Source organism: Acanthaster planci, linkage group LG10 (assembly GCF_054643075.1).
Source record: "Acanthaster planci isolate LZ-2023a linkage group LG10, COTS_SCS, whole genome shotgun sequence".
Classification (NCBI taxonomy): domain Eukaryota; kingdom Metazoa; phylum Echinodermata; class Asteroidea; order Valvatida; family Acanthasteridae; genus Acanthaster; species Acanthaster planci.
Genome location: NC_141786.1, coordinates 17,295,191 through 17,311,115, shown reverse-complemented (window position 1 = coordinate 17,311,115; position 15,925 = coordinate 17,295,191). Strand labels below are relative to the sequence as shown.

Sequence of the window (15,925 nt, the reverse complement as noted above, 5' to 3'; positions counted from 1 at the left end):
AACCATGGGGGCGCTGTTGCCAAAAAGTTGACGTCGGCAACAACTAACCCACAGAGGGCGCCATATAAAATTTGCCGCATCTTTCTTTGTATAGAGGGCGCCACACACTTCGCCAACAGAGGGCGGTAAATATTGACTCAACAGAGGGCACTATATTTTTATTCAATAGGGGGCGCTAAATATTGGTAAATGTTTTGGCGGCATGCCCAAAATGGGAATGCGGGACACGATAAAAATATGAGGTCATCATCGCCATGAAGGCTGGAAAACATTAGTTGGCACGAAGGTAGGTTAAGCCCCGTAATTATAAATCATGATAAAAAGGATATTTGCGGGATAACGCAAAGGCATTCCTCTCCTGAAAGTTTGAATGACTGATTGACTTCTTATGATTGTTGTACCGCACGCGTGAGATGCAAGTTGAAGTTTCAGTTTTTTTGGACGGGTTTCTACATGTAGGTACATGTAGTCTTGTACATGTACATGGGTCTTACTCTTGTAGTGGTACATGTACATGTATGCATGATGCAGTGACATGAAGGCCCAGCATGCCCGGCCTAATCTGTTTCCTTGTGCTCTAACATAATGGTTATGGTATATATGTACATATATGCAGCCGACTTACATGTGTATGTTCGTTATTTTTTGGGACTTGCTGCCAGTTTTGTTTACATACATGTAGGGTTGTAATGCTCAGTTCCTTGGTGCTCATTTTCAACGCGCTGCTGAACCACGTACATGAAGCTTTGTCCATACATAAAGACCCATGAAAAATCGGTGTTCATTTCTACGTGTAGTTTTTCCACCATAGCCCAGAAATGCGTCAAACATTTGCTTCCTCAGTTGAGCATTATGAACTTCACATTCCTTTTGAAAAATTTGTGTAAGTTGGCAAAATTCATTGATTTAACTCCGGTCATTTTTATAGTTCAACATTGTAGTTTCGTCTTGTTTTGTTGTAATTTTATGTGTAAATTCACCGTTTATGCTCTCTTTCTGCTCAATTTCCCAACTTCAACCCGCCGTAACTCAGGCTAGCGCCACCATTTGTTCTTCTCAAATGCAGGGTAGTTTCTTCTATTCATTAAATAACTGACCATGTAAAAGTTATTTTGATTGGCCACTGTTTCACCCCTTCTATAGAAACACAGTTTTGCTTCCAATGAAATTACAGTTGATTATGCACTCAGCCAACGGCTTCCACATCTACGTGTGCATGGCGTACGTATACCGCATGTGCGTGCATGTGGCAGCCACGTTGCATTGAGACAGGATTTGCGAGCGCATGGGAATAATTCTGTTAGTACATGTAACACATGTAAGTCCTCTTTTATGACCACTTTGCATTTTCAACAACCATATATTCCTAAGAATCACTGCTTTTACAATGACATTGATGTAAAAGGAACATGGAATTTAAAGTCTTGTACCTGTTTCTGCATGTAACACATTGCACAATACTGTATGAGTCTGCCCTGGTATCGTCCGTTTTGTCCACACTGGGTTTGGGCCCTTTGGGCAGTTCTGTTTACACAAGGCTCAAGGCCTAAGATCAAAAGATTAGCGCACAGTAGTTTTTGGAGGAGGGCTTTCTGTATTGCTAGGAATTGATATGATCCATCAGTTTCAGTTTAGGCCTACTTTCTTGAATCTAGTCTTTGTTTAATTTGATTCATGCTTATGACAGTACCGTACCGATGACCCTTATTCTGCTTTTTCAATCAGATTTTCCCTTGAGAGCAACTGTGACGTACATGTACCAATAAAAATAATCATAATTATTTTTGTTTTTATAGTGGCTCTAGAAAACAGTGTATTTTCACAGGTTTGGGTTGTTCAACCTGCACAGTGTATGTCGCCTGCCCTGCTGGTATCAATCCAGTCACACAGACATGACAAAGTCTACATGTTATGCATGTACATGTAGGTTGCTCGTGTGATAAAAACAGGATTTCACCGAAAATAGTCAAACGACTGGTCGAGCATTTCGTAGGTGAATACCTTACATTTTTCACTGCTAAATTAGACTGAATAGGACTTGTTTAATGCTTTCAGATGGTGTTCTCATAACATTAGGTCACTGCTGGGAAAAATGATAGGTATCACCATCAGAAATGCTTCCTTTATGTACATGTTTATCTTAACTGACATGGAAGATATCAAGTTATCCTTCCATTGCAAAAGTTGTAGCAATACTTTTTGGACATCTTAACTGAAAGGAAGTACAGTGTAGTCTGGAATTACAGTAGTCTTTATAGAGGGCCTGTGTATGACGCCATGTTCGAGGGCATTTCTTTCTTCCTCTAGGATAGGTTCGAGTAAACCTTTTCACTTGACTTTCCTCATACAGTGTTGCCAGACGTCTTGTGGAAAAAGCCTCAACTTCACACTAGCACTGCAACCTTCACAGTCGCTGTTCAACATTTGTGAACATTTTCGGAGTGATGAAATTTTGTCCATTGAAAATTCAAAAAGGTTGGCGTCTGGGAACTGGGCAAGAATTCTACTGAATGTTGCCTAATGTGCTGCACTTGAAAACATCTCCACAAATCCCACATAATTTAAGAAGATCTGTAAAGCTCATCAATTTCAGTAAATTTTTACTACATGTACCTCAATTAACATACCTACACAAAAATTCTTTTTTTACATTTTTGGGCCCATTTTTAAAAGAGTCCATTTTCCCTTTTCCAGAAAAAAATCTTTAAAATTGAGCCAAAATTAAAATTTAAATGGAACATATATTGTCGTGGGTGAGTAAAATCAGAAACTTTGAATTACAAAACTGGAAGTTTAATGAAATTTCACTTATCATGAAATTTGAGGTGAAACTATTGCACCTGCAAGGCACTGGAGGAAAAATATCTAACTGCGCCTACGTTATGGGCTATACAATAAGTGAAGGATGTTGCTGTAACTACAGCAAAAGCTGAAGGATGCACTGTTTATTTTAATTGTAGGAGGAAGTCAGAGTAAGAGAAGATGATGGAGCAAGGACAGGCTGATGTGTGGGCAGCATCACCGGAGAGAGCAGGACCTGAGTAAGTTCCTTCCCAGCATCAGGTTATTCAAAGATGAGCTGGATTGAGAATCTAAACTGTACAATGTATTCCTGCATATTTACTTCTCTTCTCCTTTTTTGTTAAATCTTAATGCCAGCCTTCCCAGATCTTTCAAAATCCACCAGGAGGTTTGTGGAAGACATAGCAGGATTGAGGAAGGTAGAGCCCAGCCCAGCCACTTTGATTTCATGAGGGACTTGATGCCTTTGTAGAATTTTGGAGAATGTACCATACTGGGGACGATTTTTAGGATTTGGGAAGATTCTCAGGAACCACAGTCTTTCTATGCTGTCCTTTTGTCTTGCTACTTGAATGATCTTTTATAATTGTTTTGTCTTGACTCCAGTAGCTTGGATGAGTTCAGCCACATAGAGAATGATGAAGATGACTCTGACGTTAGCCGTAGCACAGACAGTGAAATTAGGTACCTGTACCTTGGCCAGAGACTATGTGTGAAAAGGTTCTGGATGACAGAAAAAAGTAACAATTGGATACGAAAACTTAGTATTGTGTGTTCCAGTTTCAAAATTAGACAATATAATGGAGGTGTCCCCTCAGAAAAGACATTGAATGTTTTTTATATCTGTTAGAATTTCTTTGTTGTCAGAGGATAGAAGCAGGAAGAAGTCCAAAAATTTCAAACAAAAAGAGAAAATAGAAAAAGTGAAAGAAATTTATTCCTTGTTTCAATTTTGTTTTTTTATGTGGTGAAGTCACCTGTCTCGTGTTTTCGGAATTGAAATCAACTAACAGAGTCAATGATGACATACATGTGTGTCTTTTTATCCCCATTTTGTTCTAAAGAAGTAAGCACAGGAGAAACTCAAGTTCATGTGAGGACTCTGGTGACAGCGACCCTGACAGTGATGAGGAACAAGAACAGTGGATGAAGAAAAACAGCAGGTAGAAAAGCTGTCACATTGCAGTCTGCTTAGAAATCAATTTATGCTGGTACATTCGGCCGTGGCACTTCTGAATTTAACCCTAAAAGAGTTGCATTACTTTTACCAGTTCATCACAGACAGGGGAATTTCACAAAAACTGGGCTGTCCAATGCAAGATTTTTTGAAAACTTGATATGAATGTACAAACTTTCCTTTCTGATACAAGTTTGTAGTTTCACTTCAACCTGTTTTATTTTTTGACAGTCATTTGGAAGTTGAAGGCTGCACATGTGCCAGCCGGTGTACATTGAGCATGGCAGCAGAAAAGTGTACATTTTGGGTTGATCTCTCTTTGAGAAATGGACACTGCTTGAGAGAGTTGTGTTTGCTTTTCACAAAATTGTGTCCGAATGGGCCGTGGGGAGTTACCATCGAAAAAACACCCAAAGGCTTGTGGAAAATGTGCACTGCTGTGATACCGGAAAAAATGTTGAGGGGGGATGTGGATTCCCTGGCTCTTTTAGGATTGAAGTTCAGATGGGCTTCAAGAAATCCTCACTTACTTCAAACAGGAAGCAGTCCCTGGGTATATTCATTTGTTTGTACATTTGGCAACTGACCTTGTCCAAATCATCTGGCTTAGGCTGACAGTAGTACATAAGTCTATGACAGATGGCTGAAGCCGCTTCTTTCAGACTTACCTCAGCCATACGTTAGGACATTGCCTTAAAAACTCTTTTGGGGGCATGTTCAAAACTTAGTCCCCCAGAACAGAGGGATAAATAATACCATCTTCTCTTTTATTTCTTCCAAGGCGACAGCAGCGTGGTTGGCGCCTTGCCCCTGGGCTCATCTTCTAGCATCACTGCCCTGATACGCGAAAGCAGCATGGTTGGTCCCTTCGTGTGAGCTCATCTTCTGGCATCACTGCCCTGATAATGTAAGGCGGTAGCAGCGTGGTTGGTCCCCTGCCTGTGAGCTCATCTTCTGGCATCACTGCCCTGATAATGTAAGGCGGTAGCAGCGTGGTTGGTCCCCTGCCTGTGGGCTCATCTTCTGGCATTACTGCCCTGATAATGGAAGGCGATAGCAGCGTGGTTGGTCCCCTGCCTGTGGGCTCATCTTCTGGAATCACCACCCTGACACAGTAAGTCATCTCTCTTGTTTCTTTTCTCACTTAAGTACAGGATTAGTAATCATAATTTTGGTGTTCACAACAGTTTGCCTTATACCCATCAGTCCCTGTACCAATCAGAACCCACCCAGCCAATTACTACATGCACTGCGGAGTGCTGTATGCTGTCTGATATTTAGCAGTGACTATTTCTGAAACTAATGGGTGCAAGGGTGGATCCAGGGTCGTGGGGGCAGTGGGGGCTTTGTTCCTTCTCCAAAAAGAGCATCAGTATAAGATTTCAGAAAATGAAGGGAATTTGGTGGGTTTGCAAAAGTGTGTGGAAAGCCCCACAATGTAGCAATAGGTGCCCCCCCAACAGAAAATAGCTATGGATCTGCCCTTCGGTTGAAACTTTCACCCATAACCTTTTGATTTTTAAAAAACAGCAAAAGGTTGACTTTACTTGACATTTTTGGTGATTTTTTTTTTTTTGTGTTTAGATTTGAGCAGACCTCCTTGCCACTGCAATAGCTGCCTACGTTGAGGCTGGCTAACTTTTCATGCATACAGTGCGACTGGACTGACCAGCGATGAAATCTCCAATGTTGAAGACACAGGCCTTACATTGTGAAAAGTAGCAGGTAAGAGTGTCATGTGATTCAGGTCGGCTTTTGGCCAGTAAACAATAAATGTAAACAAAAAAAGGAACACCTGTTTTGGGAGACCCTCCATTCAAAGGTCAGTCCATCATTTGCCCTTTGTGGATTATGTTTCTTTGAGGCAACAAAATTACTTGAAGTCAAAGAAGGTTGCCTAAGAATCAACTTGATGAAGTTTAATCTCAGTGAATACTATTATTCTCAGAAAAACAATGTTTTTAGGATTTCTAATCAGCTCAAAAGTTGCTGAGTCATGTTTGAAGTGCACCTGAATTCAGCATCTAGGACAAGTTCTTATGTTTTGGTCAAATAAAACCTTGCAATGTCTCAAGCTGAACCTATAAATTATGTCATGTAGAGACTGTGCATGCATCGTGTCACAACGCTTGCATGCGTGCTTCTAATAGCAACTATCCAAATCTTTATCACATCGTTGGTAATGGCCTCCTTTCATAGTTTTCTTCAAAGTGACAGCTTGCTAGAAAAACAAGTTTCACTGGGAGTTTAGCTCTGGACATAACGGTCTTCAAACAAAGTTTACTTTTTATCAATACTTTTATCCGTTACTTTTTTGGATAACTGCAAATGATGGACTGTACCTTTGATATTTACAATCCTGCAGAAATTAATCAAGTTAGATTCAACGAGTATTTCCCTCTAGATGCTTTGAAACCTCAATTGTTACAGTAGCCCCACTATTGATAAAGATGTGGTCATTTGAATACAAAAGGACAGAGATTCTGTTCATGAACTGATAGACCTATCCATCTTGAGCAGAAGCACCCCCTCATTGGCTGAAAAAAAGCCATTGTGGTGGGGAGTTTTCATTTTGTTTGTAAGAATGCAGTTGCAGTATCTACAAATTTATTGTTTGTGAACCAGTGAAGTGCAGTTCCCACAAAAGGAGCCTGCTTTGCCAGGAAAATTGTGCCCTTTTTTAGTCCGGCTCAGACCTCACACCCATAAAGGAGGGTTAGTTTTTTCCGAAATATCTGTTTTAGCTGCAGCTAAGCTCATTCTTTTGTGCTTGATTTTTTCCCCAGACTTTGTTATACAGAAGCTGTGCATATGCCCAAGGAGGACCAGACCATGGTGCAGATTAGAAGAGTGCCCTCGCCTCTTTCAACCTTATGGAGGCAAGATGGAGATGATTCATGAGAATATCACGGAGAGAAACTCAGATAAATGCCCGTCCTCACCTCCGTGACTGAGGAAGAGTTTCCACAGCAGGATCTCAGGCAGTGGTTCACACAGGCAAGGAAAAGACTGCAGTTCCTTGCTTCAACAGTGATGTAAATCTGTGCTGGGGACTGGGGCTGAATATGCTGGATGCCAAGGGACACTAGGGGGCGCTATTCATGATGTACAATGTACACTGTGTGTACCACAAACCTATAAACACAGTCTCAAATGTGTAACCATGAGTTTATAAGTATGGGCAAACAGTGGGTGAAACGATGGATGGCAGCGTGTTCAGTGCACATTATGGGCAATGCTCTTACATTGCTTGTATTTGTTTACATGCGCTCCCAAAATGTGCTCCATTTTTTTACTCTTCAGCACTGGTATCTCATCTTTTCAAATGTTGCAACTGCATCCTTGTCAATCTACATAGGCCAGATCATAGAGGATGTTTTTTAAATTAAAAAAATGGCTTCAGACAATTTTCTGGCTGGAATTCTTCAATTTTGCGTAAATTCCCTATACCAAGGGGTGAATTTGCCCATAGTTTTGATTTTAGTCGGTCACCACACTAATCACTAAATGTCAATGTAGTTTGGAATGTGATCTGGTTGTCTATGCGTTTATATGTTTGTGGTTTGTACACATGTAAATCTGTGTCTTGGACTTGGGGGGGGGGACAATGAATGGTAGAGAACACTAGGGTTCGCTGTTTGTGATACAATCGATTTGGTACTCTTTCACCGCTTAATCTCACATCAAAACTGTGTGCTATCTGCCTTTTTAGTGCTACTTAAAACATTTTGGCTGCTGGGGAGTTTCAAAAATACCTCTGCATTTTTGTCACTGCCAAAAAATTGTGAGCAGGAGATAATCCAATAACAGCCCCTCTAATCAAAAAGTGCCGGGGTAGTATGTATATTTGAACCCTGTTAATAAGAGCAATGTAAATCCAGCATTCTGCTTGTAACAAGGACATTTGGAGGTCCCAATCTCTTTGTTCTTCACTGGTTTCATTCTGATAATACAAGGTTCCTATTAATACAAAGTAATCAGCCAAGTCTGATGGACCTCTTACTCATGAAGTTGGACTGCATTCCCCCCCCTTCACAGATTTACACCCCTGCCATCCTGTAATGAAGCAAGTCTGTATGTTTGTACATGTCTATTAGTGGGAAAGAGTTCCATACACAGGCATCACTTGACACCCTTTGTACAAACCCTACCAGACTGGGCCAGGAAATTCCAAGCAGTAAATGCTTCAATATTTTCCCTGCTAAATTTGAATTTTTAGGACCATATAGCCTCCCAATGGCTGATTTACATGTCCCATTGAAAGCAGAAATGAGCAATGTCAGTGTACATGTATGGAACTCTTTGCATAATACTTTCATCGAAGTTCATGATTGAAAAGGTATTTTCCTATTTAAAGTAACTGTACTTGGTCAGAGTACATTTCAACAACCATTCCAAATAATTTACTCTCATTTACATTCACTCTCATATTTGGGCATATTTCTTGCTTTTAATTCATTTGTTGGGAGTCAGGTTTGCATAGCAGCTCTTTCCTCATCTTCCACCTCAATGGCCTGGGTTCGAATCCCACCAAGGCCCACAACCTCTGAAAACTGAAGATTTATTTTCCTCTTCATTGCCACTCATAGTCATCCTGCAATTAGTGCTGAATGTTCATTGGATGACCAGAAATAAAAGAATAATGATAACTTCATAACTTATTTATTCACAGCAGCCATGTACGTGTAATCTCTATTGGATGATTTTCAGTGGGCCATCATTATCAACTGTTGCCAGTGTATGGATGTGTACATATCATTACATTTTTTTTCAGCCATTTCTTGCATTTTTTTGGGGGGGTGGGGACTAGTGTGAAGTTTTTAGAGGTGGGAAAAAAACTGCAGACAAATAATCACAGAGAAATTCAAGGAATCAAGTCGGGACTGAAAACCCAATCCACACGTTGGCTTGGGCAAGATTTGATCCTGGGTCGCTGAGGTGGAAGGCCAGGAAAGTACATGTATCACTGAGCAAACCTGTCTCCCCAAAATGAAATAAACTCATAATGTTATCACAATGCTATACTTCAAAATTGTAATTTGTCATCTCAGTGCTAAAAGGTCCTTACTGAAAAACTGCACTCAATGGTTCTTTTTGAAAAACACCATTTTAAACAAGAAATTAGGCAAAAAAATTCTTGAAATTTAAATATGTTGGTCCAAAAAAAATTGTTTAATAGAAGTAAAACAAATGTTATCTGTTTAATGCAACATTTCCTTCATGCTCAGAGTAAAACCCTAAAAGTATTTTCAAAAATATTAGTTTTGCTGTAATGACCTTTTAGCACTGACCTGATGAATTTGTACCATAAAATAGTCACTGTTTGGAAAGACTAGAGTCTAAAGTGATAGGAAAGTTTAAAAGTGACCAGTGTTTTGCACATTTCAAATCTCCCCTTTTCCCATTCAATCAAAATACCAGTTCTGTACCCATCAACACTGTCTTGCTCACCCAGTGACCATTCCAAACCTCAGTGTAACAAGTGTTTTTTATGACCCTTTGGAAATGTGGCTTTGAGTTTTCCTAGTGGAAGTCTTTTAATTATTAGCCTTTCCAATTTTAATTATCTCAAAAATTTTTAATCAGAAATTTGCTTGGTTTTGCAAATTTTTAGCTAGCTGTGGAAATATGCCTTTTCCAGGTGTATTTATCAAACTTTTACTATGTATCAGAACCTCTTCAATCATTCTGCTTTTTATGAAATAAATGTTTAAACTAACAGAACTGTTTTGATCAATTTTATTTGTGAATGTGTAGTACATGTACTTTGCCTCTGAGCACATTCCCCCAATCTCAACCATTTTACACTGCCAGAGTTACATCTGTTTCCTATCTTTAGATTTTACACAGCAGCCCCATCCTAAGCCCTGCCAGTCTGAAACATCTTCCAAGCTCCTTATATAAAGTTCCCTCTTAGAGCCTTTTAGTCTTCATCCTATCAGGGCTCCAATAAACCCACTGAGTAATATGGAACATTAAGAAGCTATGTCCTTCAACCCCATGGGATCCTTAGGCCTCTAATATTGAAAGTCCCAAGCCCTCAGCCATCCACTCTACCCTTCCTATCAGCTCTCAGACTTCTAGCCCCTAGGCCTTCCACCCTTGCCTATCTCCAGTACAGAGTTTGGCTGAAAAATATTCTAAGTCCAAACAATGGAAGGTTTAACATTTAGAAACGAGCACATTTCTTCAAGAAAGTGCCGTGGCATAGCGGTTAAGGACCCTAACTGCAATGCACAAGGACCTGGGTTCAATTCCAGGTGGGCATGCACAATTTTGTTAAAAAACTTAGTATTATAAAAAAAAAATTAAAAAACCTCCTTTTCCGGAGACCCCAGGATTTGAACCGGGATCCCCTGGCCCGGCAGCCAGCTAGCTAACCACCAGGCCAATTGCCTCTTGATATAAATCATTTCGGAACTAATATTTAAAGGTTAGGATTGCGCAATTTCAAAAAAGGTCAGAGGACACAGTTAATCTGCATATATTTAAATAATTTGAATATGCAAACACAGGGCAGAGACAGCATACCAATTAGGGTAGAAACGGACTGATAAGTACTAAATTTAATGTATTCAGTTTAATATAAATTCATGCGTCAATCAAGTACACGTAGGTAGGCACTTCTACACTAACTGCTTCAGAATATTCATTTTAATATTATGTACATGTATCTGTCAGAAAAAATCAACTAGCGTAAAGTAACATCACTTTGAGAAAGATCCGGTGGACATGGAAATTTCTTTCAGAGGCATCTCTGAGAAAATTTGGTAGTAACAAGCCTCTTGTTCCAGCTACTTGTAACTTGGAATATCAGGAATTTACAATGCCTGCTTTTGCATTTTGAAAAAGCTTGAAAAATGAAAATTTTGATAAATACCAGCCCAGCTTTTTCCAAGCTTCAAGATTTCAAAGAGTTCTAATCTATCGACATAGCTAAAGGCATAACTATGATTTTGTGCAGTCGCCAACAATTTGACAGATTTTGACAGTTTTGAAAGTACAATTTTGAGTGCACAAATTAGTCTATCTAATGCACAGAATGCAAAATACTGATTATTTGGTAAACTAAATGATCATTTTTGGAAACCAACTTGAAGGGTAGCTGCAATCAATTTGTTTGAATACAAACCTTCAAAATGCATCCTATTTATCTCAGTTGACCTGATTTCTGGCTTTTCTTTCAGTATTTCAAAGGGTAATTTACTGTCTTTTAGGTTTTTATGCTAATGAACATTTCCATATTCATAGTAAAAGTGTGATATATCATTCCAGGAAGAAAGCCTCAATGTTGGATGGTTTCTGCTCAAAAGAAATCCTTCATTTTTGTAGATTTTGCTGGACACAAATTTCTCCTCTTCACTGATTCTTTGTTGTTTTTTGTTCATAGCAAAAAGCAAGCATTAAATTCTTTATCAGACCCTTTATTAGACTGGACTTCATAACAATAGCGCCCTCTGTTGTCCAGGAAAGCTTGGATGATTTCAAGTGTTAAAAAGGTGCCTTTTTCAATGCATGTAACCAAACAGGAATGTAAAAACACATCAAACAAGCTTGCAAAGTTCCCCATAAATTGTTTTCAAACATATTGCATTGCAGCTACGCTTTAAAATAAGATTACTTCTTTTTCTAGAGACAAATATACACCCTTGATACCGAAGCTGTCGTGCAAAATTGACGTTTCCCTTTAACTAAAAACATCTACATGGCAAGCCTGAAATCCTGTTTACTATGTTAGGACAACGCTGGATACTTTTTGCAAATCTAATATTTGAGCTTTGCAGCACCCTGTTTGTACTGGCCAAGTCTGTGAGGTGAAGCCCCTCCAAGGACCACGGTAGACAGGAACCGCTTCACCCTGCTTGGCTCACTGATGTTCCTTTCCCTGCATAGGTGAGAAAAAAATGTCATGAGTCTCTTTAGGGCATTATGTTACATTAAATCATTTGAAAAAAAGAGCAAGATTCTCGGCAATATGGATAACAACCAAATTGGCAGGGTTGTTAAAAATCATCCTTTTTGAGTGAAAGTCAGATTTTTTTATGTAAAGCGAATTTTTTAAATTTCTTGTAACTCATATGTTGGAAGTGTCCAACACATTTTGTTCTCAAATTAACCGAGTACAAAATTATTCCAAACACTCCTTATCACAGACCACTGTATAGAAAAAGACCGCTATGGAAGCTGCATATAAAGTTTGTCATCTGGCATTCTACAAAGTGCGTTTTAATCTTATGACTAGTCTCTGATTTCTTGGTTTTCATAGTCTTGTTACCAGCCACTTCTTTTTTTCTCTCAAAATGCAGCCGTATCCAATCTTGCTTTGGGCCATTCATCTTTGGAAGTTTTAATGTAAAGCTGCAGGATTCTTTTAAGTTCATATGTGCTGACTTTTCAACCGTCTTTTTTGAAATGTTTGAAGGCTGAACAACCTACATGTATCAACTATGAGAACCCTGAGAGATATTGTTGCTTCAATCAATGTCCATTCTTATGCAAATCATATGTTATATCATGTATGCACAATGAAATTTCATCTCAGTCGGCCTCAGTAAATCAATAAGTCACCCAAAGTTTCTAAATGAAAAAAAAAGATTCAAGGCCCCTTCTGATTTTAGAGTGAATGATAAATGAAGTGGATTCAGGGAACACAATCCCAAATGGGCATTTTGTGAATAAAGCTCAGTGGGCTCAAAATAGAGAATACTTATATATGCCCATGATTACACCCATTGGCTGAATTCTGATTAAGTTGTTTTAGAAGAATCAAAATATTAAAATTCAGCCATTTCTTCATTTAAAGGAACCAGGAAATGAATTTTTCTTAGAATCACTTTTTGTGTATCTCTGTACTCTTCTTCCATGAATGAAGACTGTTTGACATCTTTCATGAATTATGTGAACTGAACGGAGCACTTGTGCAAACATTAAAAATTGACCAAGCATTTCTGGACAAGTAAGGGCACTTTTGCTCTGATGTAAATCTAGGATTTAGGCTTCATGTTTAAAATCAGTGGAACATTGAGATTCAGTGCATTGGATAACATCATAGTTTTTCTCATGAATATGCAAATATGCATGAGCATAAAAAAGAGCAAACATCGAAATATGGGTTAAAATTGCAAAACAAAAATTCAAAATGAGGTTAATTGAAACCCAAAGATACAATTTTGACGGCTTTTAGTAAAATTTATTAAAATACTTCTATTTCCTGGTTCTTTAAATATCAAGCAAAAAGATTTCTGAAGTATTCATGAAACACACAGCATAATTTTCTTGAATGATTTTTTACCACTTCCTACCAGGCGGCCCCCTTTCCGAGTCTATAGTCCAAAGGGAGCCCGGAACTGGGACAAAAGAGTGAGGCCTTATAACAAAAGACCGCGTTTAGCACAAAAGACTGAGCTGCTGCGCATTACCGACATTTTTTCCCTCTCAAAATTGGAGATAATCCAGCATTGTTTTGAAACAGTATACCACGGTTTGAGGCATTTTGAGCAAGTGGATTGCCACTGAGGACAAAAGCTCTCCACCACCGCAGCGATGAGCGACACAGCACCGCTGCACGCTACTCTGGCCTCTATTGAAAAGAAGTCAGCAGTGCACTGTGCCAGTTTCTGGAACAAAAGATTCTTACATAACATCACACAATCTGGGCTCTTTTTCCAAGGCTGCAGGCCTGGCTGAAATATTCAAATGTCAATAAAGTTAACTGTCAGCTTTAGAGTAGTGCCCAAAAAGTTCTTCATTTAGGTATAAACGGCCATTAAATGAAATGATGAATTTTGAAAATAGAAAATCTTGAAAAGGACCCAGCATCTTGTCTTGCTCAAGAAAAACCCAACCGGCAGCAAGTGGTTAATGCTGTTTTTTAGTCATTTGAATTACAATTAAAAGTCAATGCTTTAAATAAAAAAATCCTGCCAATTAATTGAAACCATGTTTTCAAATTAAGTTAACTTTTTTAGGAAACTTCTTGTCAAACCTCTGCCTCCCTAAGAATGAAGTGTTACACATTTCTTTTAAAGGTGCAGTCCATCATTCGCAATTAGCCAAAAAAGGAACTGATGAAATTATTGTTGAAAAACATACTTGGTTGATAGATGGCTGTGGAACTAAACTCCCTGTGAACTTATTCTTTCTGGGGAGTTGTCATTTGAAGAAAATAAAAAAAGGCCATTGAAGACACTTTTTTTGGAAAATTGCCATTGGAAATGCACAAGCCTTCACACGACAAATACACATATCAGTTACTATAATTCATTGGTTCAGTGTGTGATATTGCATAGCTGCATTTGAGTGAATGGGAGAATTTGTCCCTGGGGCTCAAACTCCAGCGCAATTCTAACATGATTCAGTAATTTCTGATCTGAAATCCAACTCCTAAAATATTATTTTTCTCAGAATTTACAGTATTTACTGAGCTGAAACTTCATCAGGTTTGTTTTTAGACAACTTTCTTCAGATTTTGAGTAATTTTGTTGTCTCAAAGGAACATGGCGCACAAAGGATCAGACAAATGATGGACTGTCCCTTCAACACATGGGAAGCTATGATCACTATTCACAATATCAAACATACAGTGGCAGCTGGCACATAAAATGATGTTTTTAAAAGAATCAATCATGACTCACCTATGCTCCTTAAGCCAGGTAACTTCATCTCCAAGAAAGGCCACAGTTAACACAACACTGAAACGAATACAAGAAGAATCCAATTTGTTAAATCTTCAGCAATTTCAAGCCATGGTGCCTTTGCAAATGACTGCAGAAACACAAGACACTTTAGCTCATGACTCCATATTTACTGGAGGTGTATTCAAAGCCAAACTCTTGAAGGACAGGTCCCAGCTGTGTAAATGATCCTTCAATGAATCTACTTAAAGGTAGGATTGGTCACTCAAGCATGGATGGTTAGAGGATCATGTTCACCTGCTGGTTCATGTTGCTGAGACTAGAGCTAGGATTGGTCACTCAAGCCTGGATGGTTAGAGGATCATGTTAACCTGCTGGTTCATGTTGCTGAGACTAGAGCTCATGGTCACTCAAGCCTGGATGGTTAGAGGATCATGTTAACCTGCTGGTTCATGTTGCTGAGACTAGAGCTCATGGTCACTCAAGCCTGGATGGTTAGAGGATCATGTTAACCTGCTGGTTCATGTTCCTGAGACTAGAGCTACAGTACAGGTTAGAATTTTTGCCGACATGTAAACACACTTAGCGTGTCAGCACGTATCGAGTCAAACACACATGAAAGGAGTTAACCGCAAACACGAAGAGCGCTGACCCTGAATAACTGAGAATGCCGACACCGCAATCTGCTGAGTATAAACGTGCACACGCTACATGCAAACCCCAGAACAGCAAGGCCCTTTGTTGATCAGAGCAGTCATTTTCCTAGTTTCTCACGACGAAAAGTATTCAGTTTGACTGCAGCTCAAGTTATCTTCAAATTCCAGGGAAATGTGGTTAGTAGTTTACCTTGTATGAAGCAGGCGTCACCAAATCATTTGAGACAATAGAGCATTTTGTTTGACCATACAGGATCAATGAAAGTGTCATGCAGGCAACAATATTTAATAATGTCTGAATTGTTCCACAACTTCTGAATCAGGCACAGAAAATATTCAAGCGTGAAATCAATTTTTCAGCCGAGAACTGTAAGTAGCAATTTTACGATAAAGCAATTTTCTAAATTAGAGAAAGCTATTTTGTGAGAAATCCACAAGATACAAACAGGGTTTGACTTCACTGGTCTGCTGGCCAAATTTTAGTCAAGAAAGCCCCCACGGCAGTGATCCTAGTATACACATAGATAGTTTTGCCGTACTTGCTGTACCCGAGCTTAGTGTGTTCAAAATTGTGCGAATATAAATTCGATGTGAAGTGGGGATTTTTCCCATCAGTTTTCGACCTTGGAGCTGAAACATCTACCAAAAAAATCACT

General features: G+C 39.1%; 2 protein-coding genes and 1 long non-coding RNA gene across 15 annotated transcripts in view; 1 reads left to right on the top strand and 2 right to left on the bottom strand.

The window, feature by feature from the left end:
* The window catches only part of LOC110989205 (cell adhesion molecule 3-like), a 161,793-nt gene that overhangs the window by 90,661 nt on the left and 55,207 nt on the right, over positions 1-15,925 (bottom strand). The window lies entirely within an intron of this gene.
* On the top strand, positions 200-9,716 carry LOC147797902 (uncharacterized). 5 transcript variants are annotated; one of them, XR_015426648.1, is made up of 7 exons: positions 200-286; positions 2,961-3,041; positions 3,412-3,486; positions 3,867-3,965; positions 4,761-5,093; positions 5,564-5,704; positions 6,766-9,716. It is a non-coding gene; the product is annotated as an uncharacterized LOC147797902 (long non-coding RNA). The 5 variants fall into 5 exon arrangements; XR_015426649.1 differs by having other exon boundaries at positions 3,409-3,486; positions 3,870-3,965; XR_015426645.1 differs by having other exon boundaries at positions 3,409-3,486.
* Positions 10,541-15,925, bottom strand: part of LOC147797900 (uncharacterized) — a 43,782-nt gene continuing 38,397 nt past the window's right edge. The window contains exons 5-6 of the mRNA XM_087142086.1: positions 14,614-14,670; positions 10,541-11,864 (exon numbers count right to left, since the gene is read on the bottom strand). Of these exons, the coding sequence (XP_086998212.1) occupies positions 11,744-11,864; positions 14,614-14,670 (178 nt within the window). The 3' untranslated portion in view covers positions 10,541-11,743. The remainder of the gene's footprint in view (positions 11,865-14,613; positions 14,671-15,925) is intronic.